At 35.7% G+C, this 27,585-nt stretch overlaps 1 protein-coding gene across 19 annotated transcripts in view; it reads left to right on the top strand.

Annotated features, from left to right (window-relative positions):
* CCSER1 (coiled-coil serine rich protein 1) overlaps positions 1 to 27,585 on the top strand; it is a 1,212,324-nt gene that overhangs the window by 258,957 nt on the left and 925,782 nt on the right. For 18 of the 19 annotated variants that reach the window (XR_014813355.1, XR_014813354.1, XM_021100741.2 and 15 more), the window contains one exon: positions 17,029 to 17,149. Coding sequence is in view for 16 of the 19 variants with exons in the window: in XM_021100741.2 (XP_020956400.2) it covers positions 17,029 to 17,149 (121 nt within the window). In the remaining 3 variants the exon portion in view is untranslated. Of the gene's footprint in view, positions 1 to 4,758; positions 4,817 to 17,028; positions 17,150 to 27,585 lie in introns of those variants that run through there. The other variant, XM_084973415.1, reaches the window with a different exon arrangement.

Below are 27,585 nucleotides of genomic sequence, written 5' to 3'. Positions count from 1 at the left end.
TCATGAGGGCCCCACCATCTAGATCTCATCTAAACTTAATTAGCTCCCAGAGACCTGATCTCCAAGTGCCATGACGTCAACATAGGGCTTCAAAATATAAATTCTGGAGTGGACACAATTCAGTCCATAGCAGTTATCTATGTTGAAATTGTATCACTTGGAAACACTTAAATTAGACAATTGTGAAGATAGATTTGAGAAACAAACATGTGACAAGCTAGCAATGTCTAGTCCAGGTGGTTTTGTTCCTTGTATCTATCTATACCTAAGAGCCTAAGAGCTGGTTGTATCTAATAGCTGACACAAGACATTAATCTCTGATGGGTGAATGATTGCATATGTGATATATTTGAAACAAAACTATTATGAACAAAATAAAACAAGCTGAGGAAAGTTCTCACATTTCTGTGATAGGTGCTGCAAAGCAAAGTCTATCCTGTATAGCTATTGATTAAATAATTAAACAAAGTTTTTATCTGTTAGTTCTCTGGGCTGGCTCCAGTGTAACTATGTAACTCCTGTTGAACCTGTGACCATCCTCTTCCCTATGTGTTAACCTCTATTAATTCACAGAAGAAAAATATGAGATCAGTCAGGAAGACTAGCAGTATTTTTAGAAACAAGACAGATTTCCACCAAGTATGAATTTTTAAGTCTGATCAGATACTCAAAAGATCCCTAAAAGCCAGGATCAATCTCTGACACAATTTAGTACTACGGCCAGAGAAAGCATTCTTCATGCTTTAATAATGTCTAACTGCCATTTGTTCTTTTCCAACCTGACAAAGAAAGGAGAAGATAAGTGAGGGTGAAGCTAAAGTGTAGCCATTTGAAACACTGACCCTGGTCTACCTCTGTAAGAATTTTACAAAGCTGGCATTTTTCTCATAGCTATTTTAGGGTTTTGCCAACTTATCAAAAATAGTCACATCTTTCAAATTCGTTTAATGTCTTTATCATCCATTATTTAATAAGGGCACTAATCTTGGCTTGTTTGGTAATATTTGTGCTTTCCATAGTAAATGACAAAGATGCCATTACTGTGATGTCATATTCAATGATGGCAGATTGGACTAGTATCTCAAGACATTTTTCTGATACTAGTATATCCATGTTTTACTTTATGTTGTCACAAATATAGCGTTGATAATCTGAGAATAAATAAATTAATGTCTACATCAGAATTTGAATTTTATTATTAAAATATCATATGTTTTATAGTGGATCTGTACAAATTATGTCTCATGTCAGAGGAGGAGTGGAGTATTAACCATTCATGCTGAAGAGGTTTTCAAAGACTGGTACTTTCTTTTTTTTTTTTCTTCTTTTTGCTGTTTCTTGGGCCGCTCCCGCAGCCTATGAAGGTTCCCAGGCTAGGAGTCGAATCAGAGCTGTAGCCACCGGCCTACGCCAGAGCCACAGCAACGCGGGATCTGAGCCTTATCTGCGACCTACACCACAGCTCACGGCAATGCCGGATCCTTAACCCACTGAGTGAGGCCAGGGGTCGAACCCGCAACCTCATGGTTCCTAGTCGGATTCGTTAACCACTGAGCCACAACGGGAACTCCAAGGACTGGTACTTTCTCTGGGCAGAGGTCAGTAGCCTTTCAGTGACGGTATTCCAGTAAATGTCCAAATGAAAATTTGTGATTGAAGTAATAATCTAAAGGTCTTGTGGAATCTCTAGTTCACACTGCAATATGGTAAACTGTGCTGTGTTTTATATAAATGTACATAATTTCTGGACACTGAAATAATATGAAAGATAGGTATGACTTCCATCCATCCAGGAAGGCTAATAGAGCTTGAGGAAAGGGAGTGTTGTAACAAAGAAAATGATTCTTCAGAATTAAGATATTTGTTGGAAAATTTTGATGACCTCGGATAACTAACCCTTTAAGGAAAGACCTAGAGGAAATTAAGAGACGTATTATTTTTGTGGTTCTCACTTCCTCTCTTTTTGCATAGTGCCTTAAAAGAATATTGGGCTATTATAGTTATTTGGTGGAATGCACAGAATATTGCCATATTTCTTGGCTTATTTGATTATGTGTTTCTAGAATTTTTTTTTTTTTCTGTCTTTTCAGGGTCACACCTGCGACTTACGGAAGTTTCCAAACTAGGGGTCGAATTGGAGCTACAGCTGCTGGCCTACACCACAGGCACTGCAGTGTCAGTTGAGAGCCACATCTTTGACCTACACCACAGCTCAGGGCAATGCCGGATCCCTTAAACCACTGTGTCCTGATGGATACAGAGCCATGATGGGAGTTCCTAGAACCTTTTCTTTTTCTCGTTGGATTAGCAGTGTATATTCTTCAAGAATAGCTCCTATGGAAATTTAACCTTTGCTTAAGAATTGAGAGTTTTGCTCCTACAGGCCACTTGGCCTGATATTTGTGGCCTGGTATACCTTGGTCCCAATTATAATTTTTACCTGTGCAGTTATGCTTCCTAAGTTTCACCAGGTCAGCCATAGGTTGCAGCTATGCTAATTTCCTCAGAGGTCCTCCTTATTCTGGCTTCTATATTCTTATTTAAGTTTGAACTATCTACCTCCTTTTCACCTAACCAAATCATACTCAATTTAGTTGATAATGTCACTTTCTCATCTAAATGAAAATTTAGCTTAAGAATGAACAGACTTCTAAATATCAGGCAATTACTTCATATGAAGCAGGACAGAAGGCAAAGGGAAGATGATTTTTTTTTGGCAATTCAGAATCTGTTCTAATGGTGGTAAGGGGTGAGCAGCCTAAAACCATTAGCTGCAATATATTTAAATTGTGTTCATTAAATCATCTGTTGAAACTGTATACCTTAACACATTTCTTTGTAATTTGTAATTCATATGTAAAATTCTGACGAGTGGGTTAGTTTTTAGGAGATAATTGAATAATTTATATAACTTCTTAAAAGTGAGGATGAACATTATGTAGATTATATTACCCCTCATACTTTCGCAAAGTGAAACCCATTAAGTGTCCATCAGTCAGTACTATAGAACTAAAGACTAATCAATTACATCTCATAACCTGGGAGAGTCTTCATATATCTAATGTAATTTCTTCAACAAAGTTAATAATTCATTTGATGCTTATTCTTTTAGTCTGGTCAGCCAAAAAGGTATTCTGAAAGGTGAGAAAGAGGAGGGAGAGGCAGGGGGGAGGGTGGAGGAAGAGAAGAGGGAGAGAGGAGGGGAGAGGAGGAGCGAGGGAGGGGGCGCGAAGAGGAAGGGGGGGAGGAGAGAAGATTTATTTGTCATCTGCTAACTTTGTGTTATGTTTGAAGTGAAAGGAGTTAAATAAGGAAAAAAATACAAAGATCCTTCATCTTATTTGTTCAATAACTACTCATTAGGTGATAATATTCAATTTAGTTCAAAAAAGAGGCCAAAAGATGTGAAATAAAATTTACTAAGCTCTTTCTAGGAAAAAAAAAAGAAACGAAAGAAGAATAACTAGACTACTTTACTTATTACAACCTAAGTAGTCCAACCTTTCTGATGGTGTTGAAATCAAAAAGCAGTGATTCCCTGGAGGACTAGGGATTTTTTTTTTTTTTTCTGTTTTGTTCATTATCGTATCTTCAGAGCATAGAATGTGCCCCAAATATGGACTTAAATATTTTTTGAATAAATTGTCTTGTTTATTCAATTAAAATACATGGGATAAATATATAAAGTACTAGTTATTCCATAACTACTTTAGCCTGTAGTAGATTATAAATTCCATGCTCATTGAAAACTAAAATTTGCATTGCTACCTTCACTCATATTGTGTTATGTATAATAATCATTGGCATTAAAAACAAGCAAACATTTAACTAGCAAAGCCCAAGGCAAAACAATTTTCACTGGACTGATGGGAAAATGAATGTGAGGTGATCATGAAAACTAACACACACACAGGACAGTTAGATATACTTTCGTGTAATAAATGCCAATACCTATAGGAGATTATATTCAACATACTTTTTTTTATAAATATTTAAGTAGAATATTTCCTTTTCCCTGAATGTTAAAATATTTATTTCAAAAGAGTATAATGGAATTTATTCATGGTTCTATTCTGGCTTCCTTAACAAATCCCTATAGAATATTTCTTAAAAATGTCTAATGTTGACACACTTATCTAGAAAGAATGACAGTAAAAACACATTTTAACTATCCTTCTCCTGAAGAAACTATTGTCTATGTGGAATGCTTTTCTAATTCTTTTATTCTACTGTAGCAAGCACCTTCTTTCCTCTCCCTTAAAAAATTTTGTTTTTGTGTTCTAGAGCCTAGGATATCAGAGTACAGACATTTTAAGTTATGCATTAATAAATGATATATGCCATGTCTTTCATGTTTCTCCAGAATTGTAACAACTCTGATTTCATTTTGTGGATGGAAAATTCACAAAGAATTATTTTGAGTGGTAGAGCGGATACTTACTTGTCTGTACTTGCTGTAGCAAAACTGCTCCAAGGATAGCTGAAGGCTCTTTCAAATTTCAAAATGAGAAGATTCAGCACATTTACCAGACTTTCTTTTTTCTCTAGGCAAATTGAATGTATATGGAGATATATATATATAACTGTTAATTAATATTATATTTTTATTTCCATAGTATTGAACTGTAGATAAGAGCTGAATGAGAATTTTAACTATCAGTCAGTCCCCTTTAATTTTCATTTATAAATTTTAAACACACTAACGTGTGGTCAAGTTTTTATGGGACTTATGTCAAGAATTTTTTCTGTGTCATTTAGGTAACAATTTTAATGACAGCCTGTCCGGGAACATCAGAATCTGTTTGTCATTAGTTATGTAAGTGTTCTTTATGCATGTATTGCTGACCTATTGCCGTGTAACAAACTTTCCTAAAACATAGTGGCTTAGAACAGCAAACATCACTCATCTTCCACAGTATTTGTGGGTCAAGTGTTCAGACAGGGTGCAGCAGGGAGAGTTTTCCTCTGCTATATAATATTCAAGACCTCAGCTAAAAAATGCCCTTTCACTCACATTCAGTGGTTGGTGATACCTGTCAACTGTGGACAGGAACATCGATGTTGACTTAGATTTCTTCCAATACGGCAGCTGGGTCCCAGCACCCGGGGTCCCAAGAGAGAGCCAGACAGAAGGCGCAAGGCCTTCTATGACCTAGCCTTGAAAGTCACAGGGCATCACTTCCATCACCTTCTTTTAGTCAAAGCTGTCACAAAGGTTATAGGGAGGGTTCAAAGGGAAGGAACTGAAATCCCACCACTCAAGTACAATGTCAAAAACGTGCAGCATGAGATATATATTGATGTGGCCATCTTCGGAAAAGCATTCTGTCACAATGTGTATTAGCACTCCTTGGAGTTCCCACTGTGACACAGTGGGTTAAGAATTGAACTGTAGGAGTTCCCATCGTGGCGCAGCGGTTAACGAATCCGACTAGGAACCATGAGGTTGCGGGTTCGGTCCCTGCCCTTGCTCAGTGGGTTAACGATCCGGCGTTGCCGTGAGCTGTGGTGTAGGTTGCAGACGCGGCTCGGATCCTGCGTTGCTGTGGCTCTGGCGTAGGCCGGTGGCTACAGCTCCGATTCCACCCCTAGCCTGGGAACCTCCATATGCCGCGGGAGCAGCCCAAGAAATGGCAAAAAGACAAAAAAAAAAAAAAAAAAAAAAAAAAAAAAATTGAACTGTAGTGGCTCAAGTCTCAGTGGGTTAAAGATTCCAGCTTTGTATGAGCTGCAGAGTAGGTAGCAGCTGTGGCTTGGATTCAGTCCCTGGCCTGGGAACTTCCATAATGCCCTGGTTGTGGTCATTTAAAAAAAAAAAAAAAGCAAGTCTGAAAGGCTTAACATGAGCACCTTAATGAACAATATATGAACCTTCTACTTGTATTTCTCTGAAATTATAGGCCACAGATAAGGATGTCATTGTAATATTACATGTGGAATCTGTGCCACTGATGACAGATTTCTCAGACATCCAGTACCACTATTGTTCCTATATGTAGCCTTCTCTGAAAACCTGGAAAATACCTAATCTATGGCCTTATACTCTAAATGATGGCTGTACAGATGAAGGAATGCCAACAAGCTTTTTAATACCTAAGTTATCAGAAAGCAGTAATAGTTGTTTATGACTTTATTCTTTCTGATACACTCTCTGTGTTATATCTAAAAGATATGTATGTTACATATATGTGTATAAATATATACAATGTGTATTGCATACATGTATTATTACATATACATATACATTCACACATGTGTCGTTTTAAACAATCTAGATCCTGTATGGAAGAAGGTAGCCAGAATGACAAAGTAATAAACTTCCCAACATTAGATTTGTTGAAGCATGGGCTGACTGGCCCGAATGGACACATCAGAGAATTTGAAACGGGAGAGAGTAAAAGTAGGAGCCACATAGATTCAGTCATTAGGCAGGAGTTTGGACAGAAGCTTCTTCTATTTAGTTACAGTTTATTTAATTATTAATATTGGTGCAAGTAATTCTTATAGTCCTTTTCCTAAAACGACCATTATATAGTTTGATAGTGGTGCTATAACCTAGACCTTAGACTGAGTGACTTAACAGAAATTTATCTTCTCACAGTTCTGAAGGCTAGAAGTTTGCATTCAGTATATTCACAGATTTAATTTTCTTCTGAAGCCTCTCCCCTTGGCTTGTAAATGGCTCTCTTCTCTCTTTGTCTACCCTTGATCTTTCCTCCTTATGCATCTGTGTCCTAACCTCTTCCTATAAGGATACAAATCATATTGGATTAGGGCTTACCCTGATGACCTCATTTTAATTTACTTACCTCTTTAAAGACCCTTTTTCTGTGTATAGGTACATTCTGAGGTACTGGGGGTTAGGCTCTCCACCTATGAATTTGGGAGGAGACATACTTTAGCCTATAATTGCCATGAGAATATTTTTCTGTTTATTAAAATAAAATAACTGTATCCATAAATTTCTTACTCTGCAGTCAGGAGAGAAGAGGGAGATAGGGCCTATATTTAGATGTTGCCCAGGCTATTTGTAGAAAATATAAAGCAAGTCATGTTACCTCTTTGTTAATGATTCATAGTACATCGTCATTAACTTCAGAATCAAATATTAATGTATTAGGGGTTCTTAGTTCTTAAGGCATTACCAGTAATCTACATCTCTCTTTCTCAATGTCTTTCATCATGTCTAGGCCCCAGCATCACTGAATTATTTAAATTTCTCAAGGTATTTCCTAATATCTCACTGCCTTTTAGTACTCTTTTCTGTGCTTGGGTAACTTCTTTTTCCTACTTCCTCAGTTCATTTTTCTTCAATCTCTCATTCATTAGACAAATATTTATTGAGTACTTCCTTATATATGCATAATATATAAGTGCTAAGTAACACTTACTTACTAGTAGACCTCCTATTCTGATTCTGCTGATTACTTGGCCAGCTTCTATGATAAAACTTCTTATATGGTATTATTTTCCTACAATGCTAAGTTACATCATGGCACATACTTCGTCTTATATATTCATTAACTTAGTATCTTTTGCAATGTCTGCACATGTATAGCTCAGTGAATGCCACTAATGTAACGAATCTGTGTACCTGCTTTTGCTCAAAGTGTGTTTATTTATGGTTGTAATGCAATGACATATTTCATCTGGTTATTCTACAATTTCTCATTCAATTTTGGACTAACATTATTTCATCAGAAGAGCCTTTTGTAAGCACTGAATTAAGGATGTTAATTCAAAGGATATATTTAGAGGTTCACCAAGACTAGAAGTAATACTAAAATGTGATTGTTGACTGGTATATTTATCAACCAAAAAAATAGAGCCAGTAGAAGACTTACATGATTGTAGGGACTGGCTTGGGAAGTCCAGTATCTGGAAAGCATACCAGCTAGGAAGGGTAGGCTGACACTTTTGACACAGGCAGAATTTTTATCTTCATCTGGAAGCCTCAACTACTCTTAAGGCTTTCCAACTGATGGAATAAGGATTAGCCAAATTATCTCCGTTACTCTAAGGCAGTTGTAATGGATGGTAATCCTATCTACAAAATGCCTTCACAACACATTTAGATCAGTGTTTGATTCTCACACACTAGAGTCTGGTGTGTCAAAAAGATCCAAAGTAGTTATAAATAATAATATGTGTGAACATTTTAAAACTTTTCTACAATTTCTCCAACATTATCCTAAGTACTTCACATGCATTCATTCATTTGATCCTTAGAACTACCTGAGAAGATATTGTTATTCATATTTTACTGATGAAAAACTTGAGAGAGGCAAATTCGATTTGAGAATCGATTCCAGTAGAAAATGTCTATTCCACAAAAGCATGTATTTTTGCCATTTAGATTCACTAATGTATCCCAAGACCTTACTAACAGTGCTGAGTAAAAAAAATAAATAAATAAAAATAACGCCCAACAGCAACTGTTTACAAATAAATTTGAAAAAAAATTGTTTTTCCAAATTATATATCTTTCCGTACCATACACAAATGTATCTAATAACAGGTTTCACCTTGACAGTTGATGCTCATTCTCCAGTGGAGCAATAGTAAAACATTTTTTGTTAGTCATTTTGAAGGGCGAAGTTTAAAACTAGAAGCATTTGTATGATGAGTCAAAGTTAAGTTCTGAGGCAAACTGATTAATGATTACATTGATTTCTTAGGATAAGGAATTCAAATATAAGAATATTATTGAATAGAAACATAATTGAAAGAGCAACTATTAAATTTACTACTTCAGACCCCTCAATACATTTTGTTTAAATGAGAATAAACTTGAAATACAGTCAATATCATGGGGACATGAGGCAAATTGATTGAATTCTGGTTTTGCTCCTCCCAAGCCACGTGACCTTGAACAGTGTACAAAGAGTACTTACCACACAGGATTTTTCTGTGGGGCAAAGGCAATACTGTAAGTATAAATGCACAGCTAACCCATAGAACTATGCCTACCACATAATATTCTTTAAGCATTTATTAAATAAATATTAGCTTTCAGTAGGTTAATCTTTACTGATGGATAGTTGCATGGTTAATATGTGGATTCTGGATATTTGAAAAGAAAAATAGAAAAGTGATCACTTCCAAGTCAAAAAGCAATACTTTTCTTTTAAGCTTACGATTTGCTCATTGATAGTAAACTACTCTGATGAATTGGACTGGTGACTTCAAATGTACTTATAAATGATATTTGTAAGTTAACTGTCCTCTAGACACCTCAGTAATTTGAATATTTTAATTTTGCATGAAAGAGCAAAATGCCTCTGTTAATAAATCTTTGGCATTTTTGTGAACATTTATTAAAAATATATTGCTTTCTTCATGCTGTAAAATTGATTTTATAAATTAAAAGACCAAATAAAGATAGAAGTTCAGTAATTAAATAAAATTGTTTTAATATATAAAACTGGAGAGACGCTCCCACTGTGACACAGTGGTTAAGAACCTGATACGGTGTCCCTGAGGATGTGGGTTCAATCCCTGGCCTCCCACAGTGGGTTGGGGATCCTGCCTTGCTGCAAGGTGCAGCAAAGATCACAGATGTGGCACAGATTCCATATTGCTGTAGCTCTTGGGATTTCCATACACCAAAGGTGCAACCTTAAAAAAAGAGAAGACTCTAGCCATATAACTAACTGCAGTGGCTCCAGTCACTGTGGACAGAGGTGTGGGTTAGATCTCTGGCCTGATGCAGTGGGTTAAATGATCAGGCCACAGCTGTGGCTTGGATTTAATCCCTGGTCTGGGAACTTCCACGCCATAAAATACAAAACCAAAAAAAATAAACCGGAGGAAAATATCATCTTAAAATTTCAAGGTTTAGGTTCTGCATCTCAGTTTATTATGAATGTAAAAGGAACATTTTGTAGAATATAGCAATAAGTCAGAGTCATTTCAGGTAGTAGGATACTCTTTGTGGTGTAATAAAAGTTACACGGCAAAGTCAGAACACTCAGTCTTTTTAAACTTTTTAAATTAAATTCTAGTTGATTAACAATGTTGTGCCAATTTCTGCTCCACAATAGTGATGTATACTTTTCTAGAGCATATGTTCTATTCTTTACATATATATATATATATATTCTTACATATATATATATATTTTTATATTATTTTCCATCATGGTCTATTCCAGTAGATTGGATGTAGTTCCCTGTGCTGTGCAGCAGGACTTCATTGCTTAGCCATTCTAAATGTAATAGTTTGCATCTATTAACCCCAATCTCCCATCATCCCACTTCCTTCCCCTCCCGGTTGGCAACCAGAGGTCTGTTCTCTAAGTCTGTGAGTCTGTTTCTGTCTTGCTTTTAGGTTCATTTGAGCCATGTTTTAGATTCCATATAAGTGATATCATATGGTATTTGTCTTTCTCTTTCCCATATAAGTGATGTAATATGGTAGTTGTCTTCATTTAGTATGAGAGGCTGTAGTTGCACAGACTACTCAATCTTACACCTGGTAATAATTTTACTCCACCCCTAAGATTTAAGACTTTGGACTTAGAGTCCCGGTAGTTTTGATCATTTTTGGTGTTCACATACTTTACCTAGAAATAAATGAGAGTAGCACTTGGAACAAAACCTTATGATAAGGAAATCTTGTGACTCTCAAGCATTTTCCTTTATTTTAAAACTCCTGTTTGTGTACGTTCATAATCACCTGTCAGTTTTCGTGTCCAAATCGTTCTTTTTATTGTGACTGATGCTTGCTGACAACTGACTTCCTGTGGATGATGTTCCCGAAGTTCTGCGTGCGACCTTCTCAGAATGCCCCAATTACTGACCCCACTCCTGGCAAAAAGGCTCTATCTGTGTAGGAAGAAATAAGGACTTCAGTTTTTCTGTCTGCACTCCTCTGACATTCCCTAGCAACAGAGGCTTATGATGGAATTTTTTGCTCTTCATGCCGTACATTTATAACAATGATTATGTTCACAGAAGAGCAAATTTAGCATATAAATTTGTAGGTTGGTGCCTCCAATTATTATTTGCATCTCTGGTTGGAAGCAGTAGTGAAAAATGTATTGATTTTTTTCAACCTGTGGAAGCTGGAAACCAACTTGAATATGCGATGTCTAGATACTGCTCATGATTTTTAAGTTACATTCTAAAATATCTATCATTCCATAAAATTTCCTTTTTAAAATTTAGACGTTAATAAAATATTTCATACATTTTAAGGATAATTTTATGGATGAGTTAAATAACGTGAATAACTCAAAGTTGGGACTTTCTAATTGTTTCATTGTCTGCTTTCTCCTAAAGACAGTTTTTCCCATCATAAGAGTTAAATCTGAATGGTGAACCATTTAAATTTGATGTGATTTGGAAAGCACAGAAATCATCCTTACCTCAAACCAGGCCTCACAACACCTAAGCGTACCACTGTGATTCAATCACTTAGATTAAAAATCAAAAGCCCCTGGTAGTACAGAAATTGATGGCTTTGAGGGGAATCTATAAAATAAGTGTAGTCTCTTTATCAATTTTAGAAAAATCAACTCGACCAGTCACTTACAGTGCCTTTTGTAAAAGTGATCTTTGGAGGGGGAGAGAGAGGGGAATGGAGAATATATTTAGAAGATGACATTAAATTTTAATCTGGTTAAATTAGAAAAATGGTTTTCCTGAAGGAGTTTCAGGACGTTACACTGTTTTGAGGCCAATATCAATATTTCACACATCTGTTTATCTACTCCGTTTTCATGATTATATTTTAACATATGTTCTATTTTTCCTGTTTATAAAAGTAAAAAAAGATCACTGTAAGAAATTTGGAAAACATTAAAAACTATAAAGAAAATGAAATTACCTACTGTCGGATAAGCCAAAATTTAACTCCTGTAGTAATTTTTATGTTTATCTTTAAAATGGTGTATATATAGTACATAAGCAATTTTTCTATTATGAAAACATTTGCCTTCAGTTTCATATAGTTCAACAAAATTATCAATCATATTAAACTATCTTACTCCAGTACTTTTTGTACGAATTCATCTACCTAATCCTACAAATATGAAAAAGATGAACAATAACTATTCCATAAAAATTATGTATTATTTTCTTCTTATATCTCTAACGTTTTAAAATGTACTCATTTCTTTATTTGTAAAGAGGTGAGATAGAGACATGTGTTGGCTAACAACTATGGTTCTTATTTTACTTCCTTTTGATCTTATAGTGTAATATCCTTTCAGAGTCTAGCAATAATTCAGTATTTATATCAGAATTGTTTAAATTTCTCGCTGCTTCAATTAAAAATTTTAAAGCGTTTTATCAGGGAGATTAAATAAATATCATTTTAGTATATAGACTTTCTCTGTTCCCAAAGACATTCATATTATTTTGTGAAATACTCTAAGGCAACAAAAGTTTAGGACTTTTTTTTTTGTCTTTTCTAGAGCCACACCCAAGGCTTATGGAGGTTCCCAGGCTAGGGGTCTAATCGGAGCTACAGCCGCCAGCCCATGTCAGAGGCACAGCAACGTGGGATCTGGATCCGAGCGGTGCCTGCGACCTACACCACAGCTCACGGCAATGCCAGATCCTTAACCCACTGAGTGAGGCCAGGGATCAAACCCACAACCTCATGGTTCTTAGTTGGATTCATTAACTACTGAGCCACGACAGGAACTCCAGGATCTTTTTGTAAAAAGCAAACTTTTAAATTCTAATAACTTCATAGGTCTTTTTCAAGCTTGAAATTTCCTTTTAGTCTGTATCATAAAGGTTTCTTTGAATGATAAATATGTTTTCCCACTTAGTTAGTAATATTCCTAGGATTCTTCAAAAGAAATCTATGCATTCCTTATGTGGCAAAATATGATAATAATAACCAAAAACTCCTTTACTAACCAAATCTCTATGGAGATTAGTTCACATCATGGCCATTGTGATACAAGGTTATGATTTGCTTTTTATTTTTATTGTTAATTTGTTGTGTTTTAGAGCTGCATCCACAGCCTATGGAAGTTCCCAGGCTAGGGGTCTAACGGGAGCTGCAGCTGCCAGCTTACGCCACAACCACAGCAAGATCCACGCCTCATATGCAACCTACACCACAGCTTATGGCAACACAGGATCCTTTACCCACTGAGCGAGGCCAGGGTTTGAACCCTCATCCTCGTGGACGCTAGTCAGGCTCAATTCTGCTGAGCTACAGCGGAATTCCTATGATTTGCTTTTTATATGTGTACCATGATTTGGAAGAACATCTTTCGCTTTATCAGAATATAGTGATCACAGGAATATCCATGACTCTTTTGACCCTCAGAAATCCTTTCTCTTCTCAGTGACATTTTGCTAAGGTTTCTTTTATTTCTGCTTTTCTTCCAGCCTCTGAAAGGACAGTCTAGGTGTATTTTTGTTTTGAAAAACCTGTACTTCCCTTTTATTTTCTCATTCACTTGTGTTTGAAGTTATAACTTCTCTTATTATTTATTTGCCTAGCTTGCATTTATTATGCTAATTCTTTTGTCTTATAATAAGTGAAATTAAAAGATATTAAAATGAGTGTAATTTAATTTCAGCTAAATCTAAAAACTCAGTCATTTACACAGAGCACCCAACCATCCATCTTTAGATGGGTCCATTAATTGTCACTTTCGTCATGTAACAATTAACAGGGCTTATTTTCTTATTGACTTAGGTTATTTATTTTTTTAAACTTCAATACCTTTGAGTTCAATGTTAATTGTTCCAACCTCTAGATCATAAAAGTTAAGTATTGATACTCATATTACCTTGAGTAAACAAATGTTCCTTTATTTTTTTAAAAAATTTCTCTTTTATTTATTTTCCTATTTCATTCTCTCACTCCCTTTAAAAAAACAAACAAAAAAAACCAAAACAACAACAACAACAAAAAATTTAGCTGTATTTTCCCTCATAGAGATCTAGAGAAATTTTTTCATTTGGTCAGAAGTTTATTGCCTGAATGCTTGAGAGATATCTCTAGAAGAAATTAAAACTTCATCAAATCTTGAGGAGAAAGGAGGACATTTCTTTCTTGCTCACAGTAGAACCCTACTATTAAGCATATTTCTTGGAACATACAGTTCAGTAAATATTTATTGAATAAGTTGACGCTATCACAAACGAATGAGTCAGTAATTTTTATTCTTAAACTATTCCATCACTAGCAGTGTTTAAGGAAGCAGTGGAAATTTATAATAGTTTTTCTTCTCCCAGCTATGATGGGATTTTTTTGTTTTAGACTCAAAGCTCATGCCAAGAAGTAGAGAAAATTAAATTAAAAAATAAAAACAAAATATGTTCAATGGTACTGGAGAGATGATGAGAAAACCAGGGCTGCTCCTCCTCGATATATCCTGGAGAGAAATCTTTGCCTTTTGAATGCCACAAGATTGTTTTAAATTCAGCTCTGATTTCAGTGGTCATCTATTTTATATTTCTTTATGTAATTCGGCAAATATTTTTAGGAGAAAGTTGAAGAACACTGAGATCATCTCTTACCCTTTTTTGTCTTCGAGATCATGGCCCCGTACTTCTTGGCTGACGTGCATGCTCTTTGTAGTTTTGTCCTCTCCTTCATTAATCTGCGATATCATTTTTCTTATTTTCCTCTTTCTGCATCGTTGTCCCCATCATGGTTCTTCAGGTGAGTACTTATATCAGGAATTATTGGCTGTTCATTTATAATAAACTCAAATATCACTTCCTCTAATATTAGTTTTTATTTATTTGCTACACTTTCATCTCTATTGAAAAATTATTTCCTTAGATTATCCATTTTTGTAAAATGTCACATAAGTTTATCACTGGAAGAGAGAAGAAAGTAATGCAACTATACACCGAGTAATAGATACGTAGTGACCAATCATTGACAGCCTTTAAAGAGGTAATATGTGTGTCACTGATCATGATGTATATCTCTTATTTGTGTAGTTTGTGGATTGAAGAAGTAGGAAGAAGTTTGTACTTTATATAATTACTTACAGTCAATATGCCATGCTAACTTGCTAACTGAATTTGAACCATATTTTGGGGAGTTGTTCTTTAACTAAACCATGTAACTGAAATTTGTGTGTATCAGAACCATGTAAAGTGTTGAATATGTGTATTCAGTTGTATCGGTCATTAGGAAAAGATAAAGCTATGCTGTGATATGGATACACAATTATAGAAGTAGCTATGGTAGACAGAATTCTAAGATGACACATAATATTCCTCCACAGGAAAGATAATAACCTAACCCTAATTTCCCTAACCCTAACCCTCATCCTAACCCTACTGTAATTATATTATGTTATATGACAAGAGGGAAGTTGCAGATGTAATTAAGGTTACTAATCAGTAGACTTAATCAACAAGGAGATAATCTGTAGAGATGCAAGCTGGTCACATGAGCCCTTTAAAGAAGAATTTTCTCCTAGCTATTAGCAGCAGAAGAAATCAGAGAGATTTGAAATAGGAAAAGGCTTAAATGTGAGGATTGCTTTGAATCACTGAGATAGGCCATTAGTCATTGACCTGTAAAGTGCCTAGCCAATACCCTGCAATGTAAAAGAAGCTTGAGTGCTGCTTTCTGCAAAGAATTAAATTCTGCTGTCAACCTAAATGAGCTCAGAAGTGGAATCTTTTCTTTATAGACTCTAGATAAGAGTACAGGCTGGCTGTCAACCTGACATGGGCCTTATGAGACCCTACTCAGGGAACACAGTTGAGTCTACCTTGACTTCTAACATGCAAACTTTGAGAGAAGAGAATGGCATTGTTTTTTTTTGTTTGTTTGTTTGTTTTTTGTCTTTTTGCTATTTCTTGGGCCGCTCCCGTGGCATATGGAGGTTCCCAGGCTAGGGGTCAAATCGGAGCTGTAGCCACCGGCCTACGCCAGAGCCACAGCAACACGGGATCCGAGCCGCGTCTGCAACCTACACCACAGCTCACGGCAACACCAGATCATTAACCCACTGAGCAAGGGCAGGGACCGAACCCGCAACCTCATGGTTCCTAGTCGGATTCATTAACCACTGCGCCACGACGGGGACTCCGAGAATGGCATTGTTTTAAGTTGCTAGATTTATGTAAATTTGTTATGCAGTGATATAAAATTAATACAATGATAAAAGTTTAAAAAAGAAAAAACTGACAAAACCAAATCTTAGTATAGACATAGGACAATGTAATTGAGGGAATGTAATTTAGTACAGTTGGTTCGGAAAACTCCTTGGCAGTATTTACTAAAATTGAGTGTAAAGCCTGTGAGCATACTTTATGAGTGATTATAGCTTCTAGATACTTATCCAAGATAAACCTATTTGTGCACCAAAAAAACAAAAAACAAAGCAAAAATGAACAAACAAAAAAAGAAGGTTTATAGGTATTTTGACATAACCTCAGACCAGAAACAATCCAGGTGTCCATCAAAAGTAGAATGTGTAAATACACTGTGGTGCATTCAGTGAAAAACTCCACAACTATGAGAATGAACTGTTGATACACACGAATGAGTCTTAACGAATGTCTGTTGAATGAAATAAGCCATATATGAAAAAGTACACACACAAAAGTATATGAACTCATTTACATAAAGGTCAGAAATAGGCAAAACTAATCTAGAGTTATATAAGTAATCATAATTTCTGCTTGGAAGCTACCATGGTGGTAAAGAAGGGGTACTGCAGGGAGTGTTAGGTTGTTGGTTTATTGATTTTGGTGCTAATTAAACAGGTGTGTTCATGTTGCAAAGATTAACTGTTTATAATTTTGGGACTCCTTATTCTTCATTGAAATATTTTTTTAATGAAAGATTAGAAAATGTTGGCAAGGTCTTTTCTGCCGTATGGCTTAGAAAAAGAAAAGAGTAAGTGCATAAGGTCATATAGCTAGTGAGTGGAAAGACAGCAGGGAATGATAATGAATGATAAATTAATGATAATGTTTTCATTGAATTCTCTTATTTGAAAATAAAATGCAAAAATAAAAGAGAAATTGAGAATAGTCGAGAAATAATTTTGACATTTACAATTATATTTTTCTAATAAAACAGTTTGCCGAGAAGATTCGTACCACTCTGTGGTCTCATGTGCTGCTGTAGTTCTCACTCCTGTGGAACCAACAATAGAAATGAAGAAAAGAGAAGAACTAAAACTTTCTGAACCTTCCAAACAGTAAGTTATTCATTTGATTTTTCAGAGCTTTGTAAAACTTATTAAATAATTAGATAACTGATCAGATTTAGATCACTCAGAAATTGTGAACTTATAATAAATGTATTTATACTAGAATCTGAGAGAACAGAACTAAATTTTGCACATTTTAAAAATCAGTTTATCCTGAAACGCCTCAATGAATAACTTCTGTCTCCTGACTTTGTGTGTTTGAACTATATGCCTTTCAAGTTTCATTTTGTTACCTTACCTTAGTGATGTGTATAATAGACTCAAGCACTTCATGTCTTTAACAATGTGATGATGGATGTATTGTTCTTGAATTCCTTATTTTATAGTTGCAGTCTCTAACGATCTAAACTATGATCACTTTTAAGTATAAATTTCTTTGCCTTACTTTGGTTTGCACATTTATAAGGAGTTAAAATTAAGTATTAACGTTACACTATTTAATGTTTCCATATTTTTCCATTTAAGCAGACCAAGCTTCATTTAAATTTAAATTTGATTTTTTTTAAAATTTTTTTTTAGGGCCAGGCATGAGGCATATGGGAGTTCCAAGGCCAGGGGCTTTATGCCACAGCCACAGCAAGGCAGGATCTGAGCCAAATCTTCAAACTACACCATAGCTCATGGCAAATTGGATACTTAACCCACTGAGCTAGGCCAGGGATAGACCCCTTACCCTTATGGATAATAGTTGGGTTTGTTACCACTGAGCCACAATGGGAACCCCTAAGGTTGATCTTTTATTGAATAAATAATAGACTTTTTCTTATCATGGCCAAAGAGAATTAAATTCACGATAGCAAATGTAAGATCCATGGACTTGAAAGATCACATAACTGGGATTATATCTGGTTATATGTTAAGTAAATAAAAAGAGAAAACCTACTGATGATTTTCTAGCAAAAGTAGTGCCATGCCTGCTTTGAAGTCTCAAGTTGGAGATTAGGTTACTCTGGTGTTGCCAAGGATTTCTGGCTGCAGTGGAAGTTACCTTGAAGCACCTACCATTTTTTCTCCATTAGATTAACTGTACCATAGTTGTCTGTTTCTTAATGTCTTTCTACTAAAAAAGCTCCTGAAGACTGAGTTTCCTGGAACATGATAGTGTCTGATACTCTTTGTGAAATCAATTAGAAAAGCCCTTAATGTTATATTCAATAATGTTGAATTCAAATGGAGTAATGCATATATTTGATTGCATGAAGATAGTCAGTATTAATATTCTCATTAGAGAGAAAAGAAATACTAACCAATTCAGAAAGTAATGATGGTAATTTAGTTTTAATACAATCTAAAAGTGAAAACAATTTAACTACTCTTAATATAGTCTAATTTTTAGGTTCCAAAAGCCATGTTTTGTCTGATAGGAGGAAAATTACATCTCATATATGCCAACTGAATTGTATTAGAAAACTCAAATGAATTTTTTGCAATGTATATATGAGTTTATATATTTGTAAATTAGATCTTAAATTCTCTTAATTATCTTTCAGTGACTCTGTTCAAAACTAATGAATAGCATTACTTGCTTACATGAAATGTTTTTTTTCCAGTCTTAGCTACTTCATAAATATTCATTCTTCTTTATTCCAAGGTATATCCTGAAGTAGACAGCATTTGTTTACTGGCTTTCCTTTTTCTTCCTGTTACCCTACGTTCACTTTGATACTCCTTTGTATTCTCCGAATCCACTTTCTTATTTAAACAGTTTCCTTCAAGAGGATCTTTCATTCTTTCCCATAGGTTTTGTTATTATTATTGTTTTTGTTTTTCTAAGTCAGAGAGACCTTGGTTAAAACCCTAACACTGCTACATGTTATCTGGAAATTGGAAACATTTATTTAAGCTCTCAGTCTTTTCTTTCTACATCTGTTACCACCTTTACAGGGTCATTGCAAGTATTATGTGAAGTGATATTGCTAAAGAACTTGAAATCTGAAAATCCATAAAAAAGTGTTGGTTATGTTGCCTCCTCCATAGCTTCAACTCTCAACATTACTGATAACTTAGAGATATGTATTCTTCTGAAGGCTCTTGATTCAGGTCTAATGTTTAAAGTCCTTGACCATACTTGTCTAACTAAATGTCCTACGAGACTCTTATACTAAATATGTTTAAACTAAATTAATGACTTCTCTAGCCCCTCAAGCTTCTAATTCCTTCTGATTTCTACCCTTAGGTAAAGCAGCTATTATTTTTCTTTTCTTAAAATCTCAATATGTATTCCCCTCACATCTCACATTCAGTTCGCTTCCAATTACTTGATTAATGCCTCTATTATATTTTTCTTACCATTTGAGCTAATTAGGAAGGCATATACTTTTTTCATATTTTAAAATTTTGTCTAATCTATATATTCAATTATTATCTTAATGAAGTCATTCAAAAAGTGGTCCTCTATCAAATGGAGATTGAATATGCCCTTCATACCTCATATTGCTGTTTTGAGAGTTAAATCATAGGTGTGACAATATGGCAAGACTATAGAATACATTCAGATGTGGTGATTAATTCAAAACTCTTGTTTGTCAATGAGAGATGCCCGATATAAATTAATTTGAGAAAAATCAAGGGTAGTGGTCGTTATTGGCTCATGTAATTGAAAGTGTAGAGGGAGACGTTTTCTCAGGTATGGTTGTTCTAGTGCTTAAGCAATGTCATGGACAGTCATTCTTTCCGCCTTTGTCTCTTTGCACTGCTTTCTGGTGTACAGTTTCCATTTTCAAAAAGGCAGTGGTGACACTACTGCCAGCATTAGCTACTGAGATGGGTTTTTATCTTTTCAGCAAATCCGGTGGAAACAATTTATCTTTCCCTTTGATCAAAACAAAACAAAACAAAATCCCGTATTTGAATGTCATTGGTTTTGAGTAGCTTAACCTGTTTGACATGACTATGCTGAAGCAAACACTGTACCCAGGAATATTTGATGATGTGATTGGTTAGTACCAGGTTACATGACAAATGCTGGTGTAGAGAGTGATGATGTGATGGAAAGGTGATTCCATGCTAGAAATATGGGTGATGCTGGTAAAAGAAGGCAGGTATAGATGCTCAATACAGGTAGTAATATTTTAACCCCTAGTTTTAAAAGTCAGGATTCTTTATTATATTTAAAGTGTGTATATTGAAATTCTGCGTTTAAATACAGTTGTATATCTTCATTTCTTGTTTTAAGTGATTTCTGACAATTTTATTTCATATTATTTGATCCAGCTGTGCTATTATAGAGAGGAAGTATAACTTGATGGTTATGAATTCAGGTCTTTGCACTGCTTTTTGACTCTTTCTTAACCATAGACTTTGTTTCTTTTTAGTATGGGAGTTAACTTTATCTATCTTTTTTAGTATGGGAGCTAACTTTATTTATCTTACAGTGCAATACCTAAAACACAATATGAAGGCAAGAATATAAAAATATTATATTTTATAACAAATACATTAGTTAAATAAACATATCCAAAGCCTTGTGTATTATTTGTTTTGTGTATTTTGGATTTCCCATTAAGAAAAATAATTACCCACTAGTGTAATACTAAGATATTAGAATGCTGTATATTGAGACATTGTTTTTGGATACTTAATATGTCCTTTAAATTCAAGATGAAATTGTTTCTTTAAGTAAATTTTTCTTTCTAATTTTACTCACTTCACATGATGAATTCATAAACAATTGAGTCTTCGAAACAAAGGACTCTCAAGTCACATAGTTCAGAACTCAGCAAATCTCTTACTGGGAAGAACTGCAATAATCTTCTCAGTGTATGGGCTTCAGAATACATAAAATTGTACACACAAAGGAATACATAAGATGATGTAGTTCTGAGGCTGTTACAATATACGTGAAAAGGGAAAACATGCACCTAAAAAGGTAAGTCACAGTATTAAGACAACGGATGCTATTTCTCCAGTGTAGGTATAGATATTCATCAGACACATGATTGTTTAAAGATAAGTTAGGTTTATTGGTATATCAGTATAAAAATTTAGGAAAGTAAAGCCAGAGTATTGGCCTTAATTATACCGTTGTATTGATAAGCAAAGAAGGAATTTAGCAGCAGAAATAAGGGCTTGTTCAAATATCCCATGATGGCTGGGTATAGGAAGAAATTAAAGAAGGCTGGTGGGAGTTTAAAATAAGCCAAAAACAAGTTTTTAAGCAGGGCCCAGAAGACACAATCAGATTTCTCTTTTGAAAACAATTTTGTCTAAGTTTCTTTTATTTATTTATTTATTTTGCTTTTTTAGGGCTGCACCCACAGAAAATGGAAGTTCCCAGGCTAGGGGCGGAATCAGAGCTCCAGTTGCTGGCCTGCACCACAGCCACAGCAACACAGGATCCTTAACCCACTGAGTGAGGCCAGGTATAGAACTTGTATCCTCATGAATTCTAGTTGGATTCATTTTTGCTGTGCCATCAGGGGAATTCCCTGTCCAAGTTTCTTATGAAGAATGAATTGGGTGGGTGTGGTGGGGGCAGTGGTGTGATAGAGAGCTTGGAAGAACAAAATTGCTATCATTTCTTCCCAACTCCAGGTACAGTGAAAGTCAAAAGCTTTCACTCAGCCACAGCGGGTATATTTACACCATAGTAATTCACAAATTCTGTGAATCAAGGCTTTTCCCTCTCCCAGAGAACTTGTTAACTATTTACCAGCTCACATTCTAAATGGAGGAGAGTTTGAGTGTCTGCAGTGAGACCTTTTAAATGATTACTGATGATAGTTTGGACTGGGGTGCTGCCACTGGAGATTGTAAAATATGAAAAATGAACTGATTCAATATATTTTTCAGAACCTAGGAAAATTAAATTATTAAATTAAACTTATGATGCCACTCACTTACCAAGGAAAAAGGAGAAATTACTCATTGGAATTATAAGATAATGTATTATTGTGATAATCCTAAATGTTATTTTGAATGAGTAATAGTTTCGTCAAGGGGGAGTTTTGATATTCTTTTAATTTATATTGAGTATTATCAGTGGTACTGCATAGGTAGGTAACATACATAAATGCTTTTTGCACAAAATTCCTTCCTGAGTTTTTGCCATTGATTCTCACTGCAAGTGCAGATAAATGTAAGTAAATTCCATATAGGTCCTTATGTAAATTCTTATGACTCTTTATCAATAATTTTCCTGCTATTGGAGTTCTGGTTGTGGTGCAGTGGAAACAAATTTGACTAGTATCCATGAGGATGTGGGTTCTGTCCCTAGCCTAGCTTAGTAGGTTGGGAATCCAGCATTCCCGTAAACTGTGGTGTAGGTCGGTTGCCGACACAGCTCAGATCCTGTGTTGCTGTGGCTGTGGTGTAGGCTGGCAGCTGTAGCTCTGATTTGAACCCTAGTCTGGAAACTTCCATATGCCATGGGTGTGGCCTTAAAAAGCAAAATAATAAAAATAATAATAATAATTTTCCTGCTATATTTGTTCTTTAGCCTTTATCATCTACCATCTTGGTGTCATAAATCTCTTCTATTAAAGAAAAGTATTGGGGGAGTTCTCTTGTGGCACAGTGGGTTAAGGATTTGATGTTATCACTGAAGCAGCTTGGTGGGTTGTGTCCTTGGCCTGGGAACTTCCACATGCTGCACGAAGGAAAAAAAAAAAAAAAAGGAACTGAGGCGTGACGTAATGGAATTACATAGTTTGTGTCCTTTTGTGCGAGGTTTCTTTCCCTCAGCATGTTTTTGAGATTCATTCTTATTGTTGCATGCATTGTGGTCCGCAGGGATGTGGAACGGGATGTGTCAGAGTTAGGTTATAGATTCAGTCCTGTCCTTTGTGAGCACACCTTGCAAACTCACTGAATCGCAGAAACACAGGGCCTCTGGGTGTTGAAGAGGTGTCGTGAAAGCCGTCTTTATCCAACCTTGCCTTTACACTACTGATACTCAGTGTTAGGTATACGGCCCATGAAAAATTGCCCAACCCCTGCTGTCATACCTCTGATGAAAAGCATCTCATTTCCTTAGAAGGAAGCTTATTCTGTCCTTGGCCAGCCTTGCCTGTTGGAAAACTCTCCTTCATTTTCAGCCAAAATCTACCTCCTTGGGTCATCCTCACAGAGGTCCTAGTTCTTGCACTGGGGCCAGTCAGGAACACTTAGCTCCTGCCTTCCCTGTAGGGATCCAGGAGGTACACCTGCCATCCAGTACAGTGCTGGTAAATGTTTAACTTACAGTTCTAGTTTAGTTATTTTGGTTGGTATATAATATTCCATTACATAAATGTATCAAAATGTATTTATTCAGTTTCCCATGAATGCATATGTACATGGCTTGCAATATCAGCTGTACAAACAGTTCTGCTCTAAACACTCATGGGCTCCTGAGACTGATGTGAGGTTTCTTTGGAAATGGATGGCAGAATTGTAAGGCACATACATTTTTCACTTCAGCAGTCAGCACTAAACCATTCTCCAGGTGTCCTCCTTGTACACAACTTGTCTGTACTTAACCTTGTAAGGTTTTGCCACATGCTTTTGCCAATCTTATGAGTATAAACTGGCATCTCACTGTGGTTTTGATTTACATTGACCTACTTCTAGTGATGTTTATCATTTTTTTATGATTTTAATTTTTTCCATTATAGTTGGTTTACAGTGATCTGTCAATTTCTACTGACCCAAAGTGTGGGTATATACACACACATATGCTTTTTCTCATGTTATCTATATATGTCCCTAATATATGAGCACCCAGATATATACAATAAATATTAACACACATAAGAGAAGTTGATGGGAATACAGTATTAGCAGTAAACTTTAACCCCCCACTCAGGTCAATGGACAGATCCTCTAGATAGAAAAATCAATAAGGCAACAGAGATCCCAAATGACACCATAGAAAATTTAGACGGCATTGACATTTTCAGGACATTACCTACGAAAACATCAGAATGTACATTCTTTTCAGATGCACTTGGAACATTCTCAAGGATTGACCACACAGGGGCACAAAACTATCTTCAACAAATATAAAAGTATAGACATTATTTCAGATATCTTCTCTGACCACAATGACGTGAAACCAGAAATCAACCACAGGAAAATAAAGAAAAAACTGACTACATGGAGACTAAAAAACATGCTACTGAAAAACAATGGGTCAGTAAGGAAATCAGGAAGGAAATTAAAAAAATACCTCAAGACAAATTATAATGAAGGCACAATCATTCACAATCTATGGGATGCCACAAAAGCAGTGCCAAGAAAGAAGTTCGCAGTGATACTGGCCTCGCTCAAAAAAAGAGGAAAAATCTCAAATCGACAACTTGACCCACCACCTAAATGAATTAGAAAAAGAAGAACAAACAAAACCTAAAGCCGGAAGAAGGAAGGGAATCATAAAGATCAGAGAGGAAATCAAAAAATAAAGATTCGAAAAACAATAGAAAAAAAATCAATAAAACTAAGAGCTGGTTCTTCAGGCAAACAAAATTGACAAACCTCTGGTCAGATTCGCCAAGAAGAGGAGAGAAAAAACACAAATAAACAAAATAAGAAATGAAAAAAAGGAGAAATCTCAATGGATACTACAGAAATAAAAAAAAAAAACTATGAACAATATTGTGCCAACAAATTTGACAACCTAAAAGAAATGGACAACTTTCTAGAGACTTACAGCCCATCAAAACTGAATGAAGAAGGACTAGATCAATGAACAGACCAATCATTATAAATGAAATGGAATATATAATGAAAACACTCTCTAAAAACAAAAGTCCAGGACCAGATGGCTTCACAGGCAAATTCTACCAAACATGCAAAGAACTTATGCCCATCCTTCTTAAAGTTTTCCAAAGTGTTGAAGAATGAGGAATACTCCCAAAGACATTCTATGAAGCCACCATTACCCTAATACCAAAACCAGACAAAAATATTACCAAAAAAGAAAATTGTAGGCCAATATCTTTGATGAATATAGACAAAAAATTTTCAACAAAATTTTAGCTAACCCAATCCAACAACATATAAAAAGGAAAATACCCCATGACAAAGTGGAATTCATCCCAGGTTCACAAGGATGGTTCATCACATGCAAATCAATCGGTGTCATACACCACATTAATAAAACAAAAGTCAAAAGTCATATGATCATCTCAATAGATGCAGAAAAAACATTTGACAAAGTCCAACATCCATTCATAATAAAAACTCTTACCAAAGCGGGTATAGCGAGAACATACCTTAACATAATAAAGCCCATTTATGACAGACCCACAGCAAATATAATACTCAATGGAGAAAAGCTGAATGCTTATTATCCTTAAAAAGTGTTATTTGGACATTTGGTTTTCCTATTCCATGAACTGCCTATCCTTATTTTTGTCCATTTCTTTACTGATGGATTTGTCTTTTATATTTACTTGGAGAAGTTGTCTATTCTGACTTCCATACTAGAGTTGCTATGTGCATTCCACATCTCTCTTCCGGTTGATATGATGTCTTTTAATAAGTTGGGACTTCCAATAAGCATAATTTTTATTTGAAAAAAGAAACTGAGGAGTTCCTGTCGTGGCGCAGTGGTTAACGAATCCGACTAGGAACCATGAGGTTGCAGGTTCGGTCCCTGCCCTTGTTCAGTGGGTTAACGATCCAGAGTTGCCGTGAGCTGTGGTGTAGGTTGCAGACGCGGCTCGGATCCCGCGTTGCTGTGGCTCTGGCGTAGGCCGGTGGCTACAGCTCCGATTCAACCCCTAGCCTGGGAACCTCCATATGCCGCGGGAGCGGCCCAAGAAATAGCAACAACAACAACAACAACAACAACAACAAGACAAAAGACAAAAAAAAAAAAAAAAAAAAAGAGAAAAGAAACTGAGTCATGAATATGATAAATATGAGGACACTTATAAATATGAAACAGCTCTCTTCTCATGCAAGTTTTTGAACAAAACAATGCTTGTGATTCTCATCAATTCAAGGGTAGAGTGTGTTGTCAGAGGAGGTTCTGTGGAGAGAGATGTGGCCTAAATTTGAGTGGCCTCCACAGCTTTAGGAGGAGGAGTTGGAGTTGGGAGGAATAGCTTTCTAACCCCAGTCTATTAAAGAGTCTTCAAAAGAATCATTCAGACAGTTTGAAAAGTGTTTGTCTGTAGTTGGAAATACACAAAACATGCTGATTTATGCCTAACGAAACTGAAGTAGAGCATGAACTAGAACCTGACACCTGCCCATAAAATCTGGAGAGTGAAGATGAGCTGGGCGAGTGAACTTGGTAGCATCTTGACCTCTCAGAGTGGGTCAGGGAAGCCACTGTGTGTTTTGTGAACTGTCTGGAGGGACAAGAAAACCCGGGACACAGAGGTGAAGGATCCCCAGCCTCTCTCACTGAGGGAACTGTAGGAGAGTGGCCCAGAAAGAGCCCTCTGCAGACCACATTTGGGCTCATTGCTAGGCCCGAGAGCCAAGTGCAGTTTCCTTAAGACTCTTCTGCTCAACTGAGAACCCGTCCCCTCTACTTTGGTGGCAGGAGTACATTTACTTTGAGGCACTTGTGAAAGGATTGTCTCTGTGTTTCTGTTCATCTTATTGGAAAATGTGGTCTGTCAGTAGTTTATTAAATTAAAAAAAAAGACTCAGAGAAGTTGATTGTTTTCATACTTTGTGTGTTACTCAAGAACCGCTAGACTTTAACACAAAATAAATAAGTAAAAATCCCTAGAGAAACTGCTTCCCTTGAATGAGTGTTGTTATTTTCTCTTTCTGCTCCTTAGTGAGTCATAATATCTAGTCCCTTGTGCAGACCAGTCAAGAAATTCTATTGTCACATTTGCATCTGATCTGACAATTCTTCTTTGTACACTGAACACACAAATGCTATTTTTCAGATGCTTTGGGACAGCCTGTCAAGATGACTGAAGTGTTTCAGTTCATCAGTTCAGTCAGTACCATTGTGCTCTTCATAGTGTAGCATAAATACAATTAATCAGATCACTAAAATAGACTGCAGGTGCGTCACCATTGTTGTGAAAGTGGCTCTCGTGCACACATGAGAAGCTGGGTGCCAACTTTCAACTGCCCCTACTAACATCTTCCCTTGGAAGAACTATTTTCAGAAAATTGAAATATTTCATTTGAATTAATTTTGTAATGCAGATAATAACAAATTATTTAACAACACCATAAACAAAGACTATGTTACCCAATTTTAATTTCCTATTTTTCCCCTTTCAGGGGAGATAGCCTAGTAGAAAAAAAATCAAAAGCTTTGAAATCTTCATATCTCTACTTAGCAGCAAGATGATATAGGGAAAGTTAATAATTTTATTGAAATCAAGTATCTTCATCAATAAAATAAGGACAATAACATTTGCTTTGTAAGGCTGTTTTAAGTATTCAACATTTAAACGTCAAACAAATGGAATAATTCTGGCACAAACAGGAAAAACAATAAGAAATAACTGATTTGATATCTCTTT

The sequence above is a fragment of the Sus scrofa genome, chromosome 8 (assembly GCF_054392235.1).
Source record: "Sus scrofa isolate SSC_HxYL_T2T_F1_AM1 chromosome 8, Sscrofa_HxYL_maternal_Yorkshire_Landrace_v2.0, whole genome shotgun sequence".
NCBI lineage: Eukaryota > Metazoa > Chordata > Mammalia > Artiodactyla > Suidae > Sus > Sus scrofa.
This window is presented reverse-complemented; position numbering and strand designations above follow the sequence as displayed.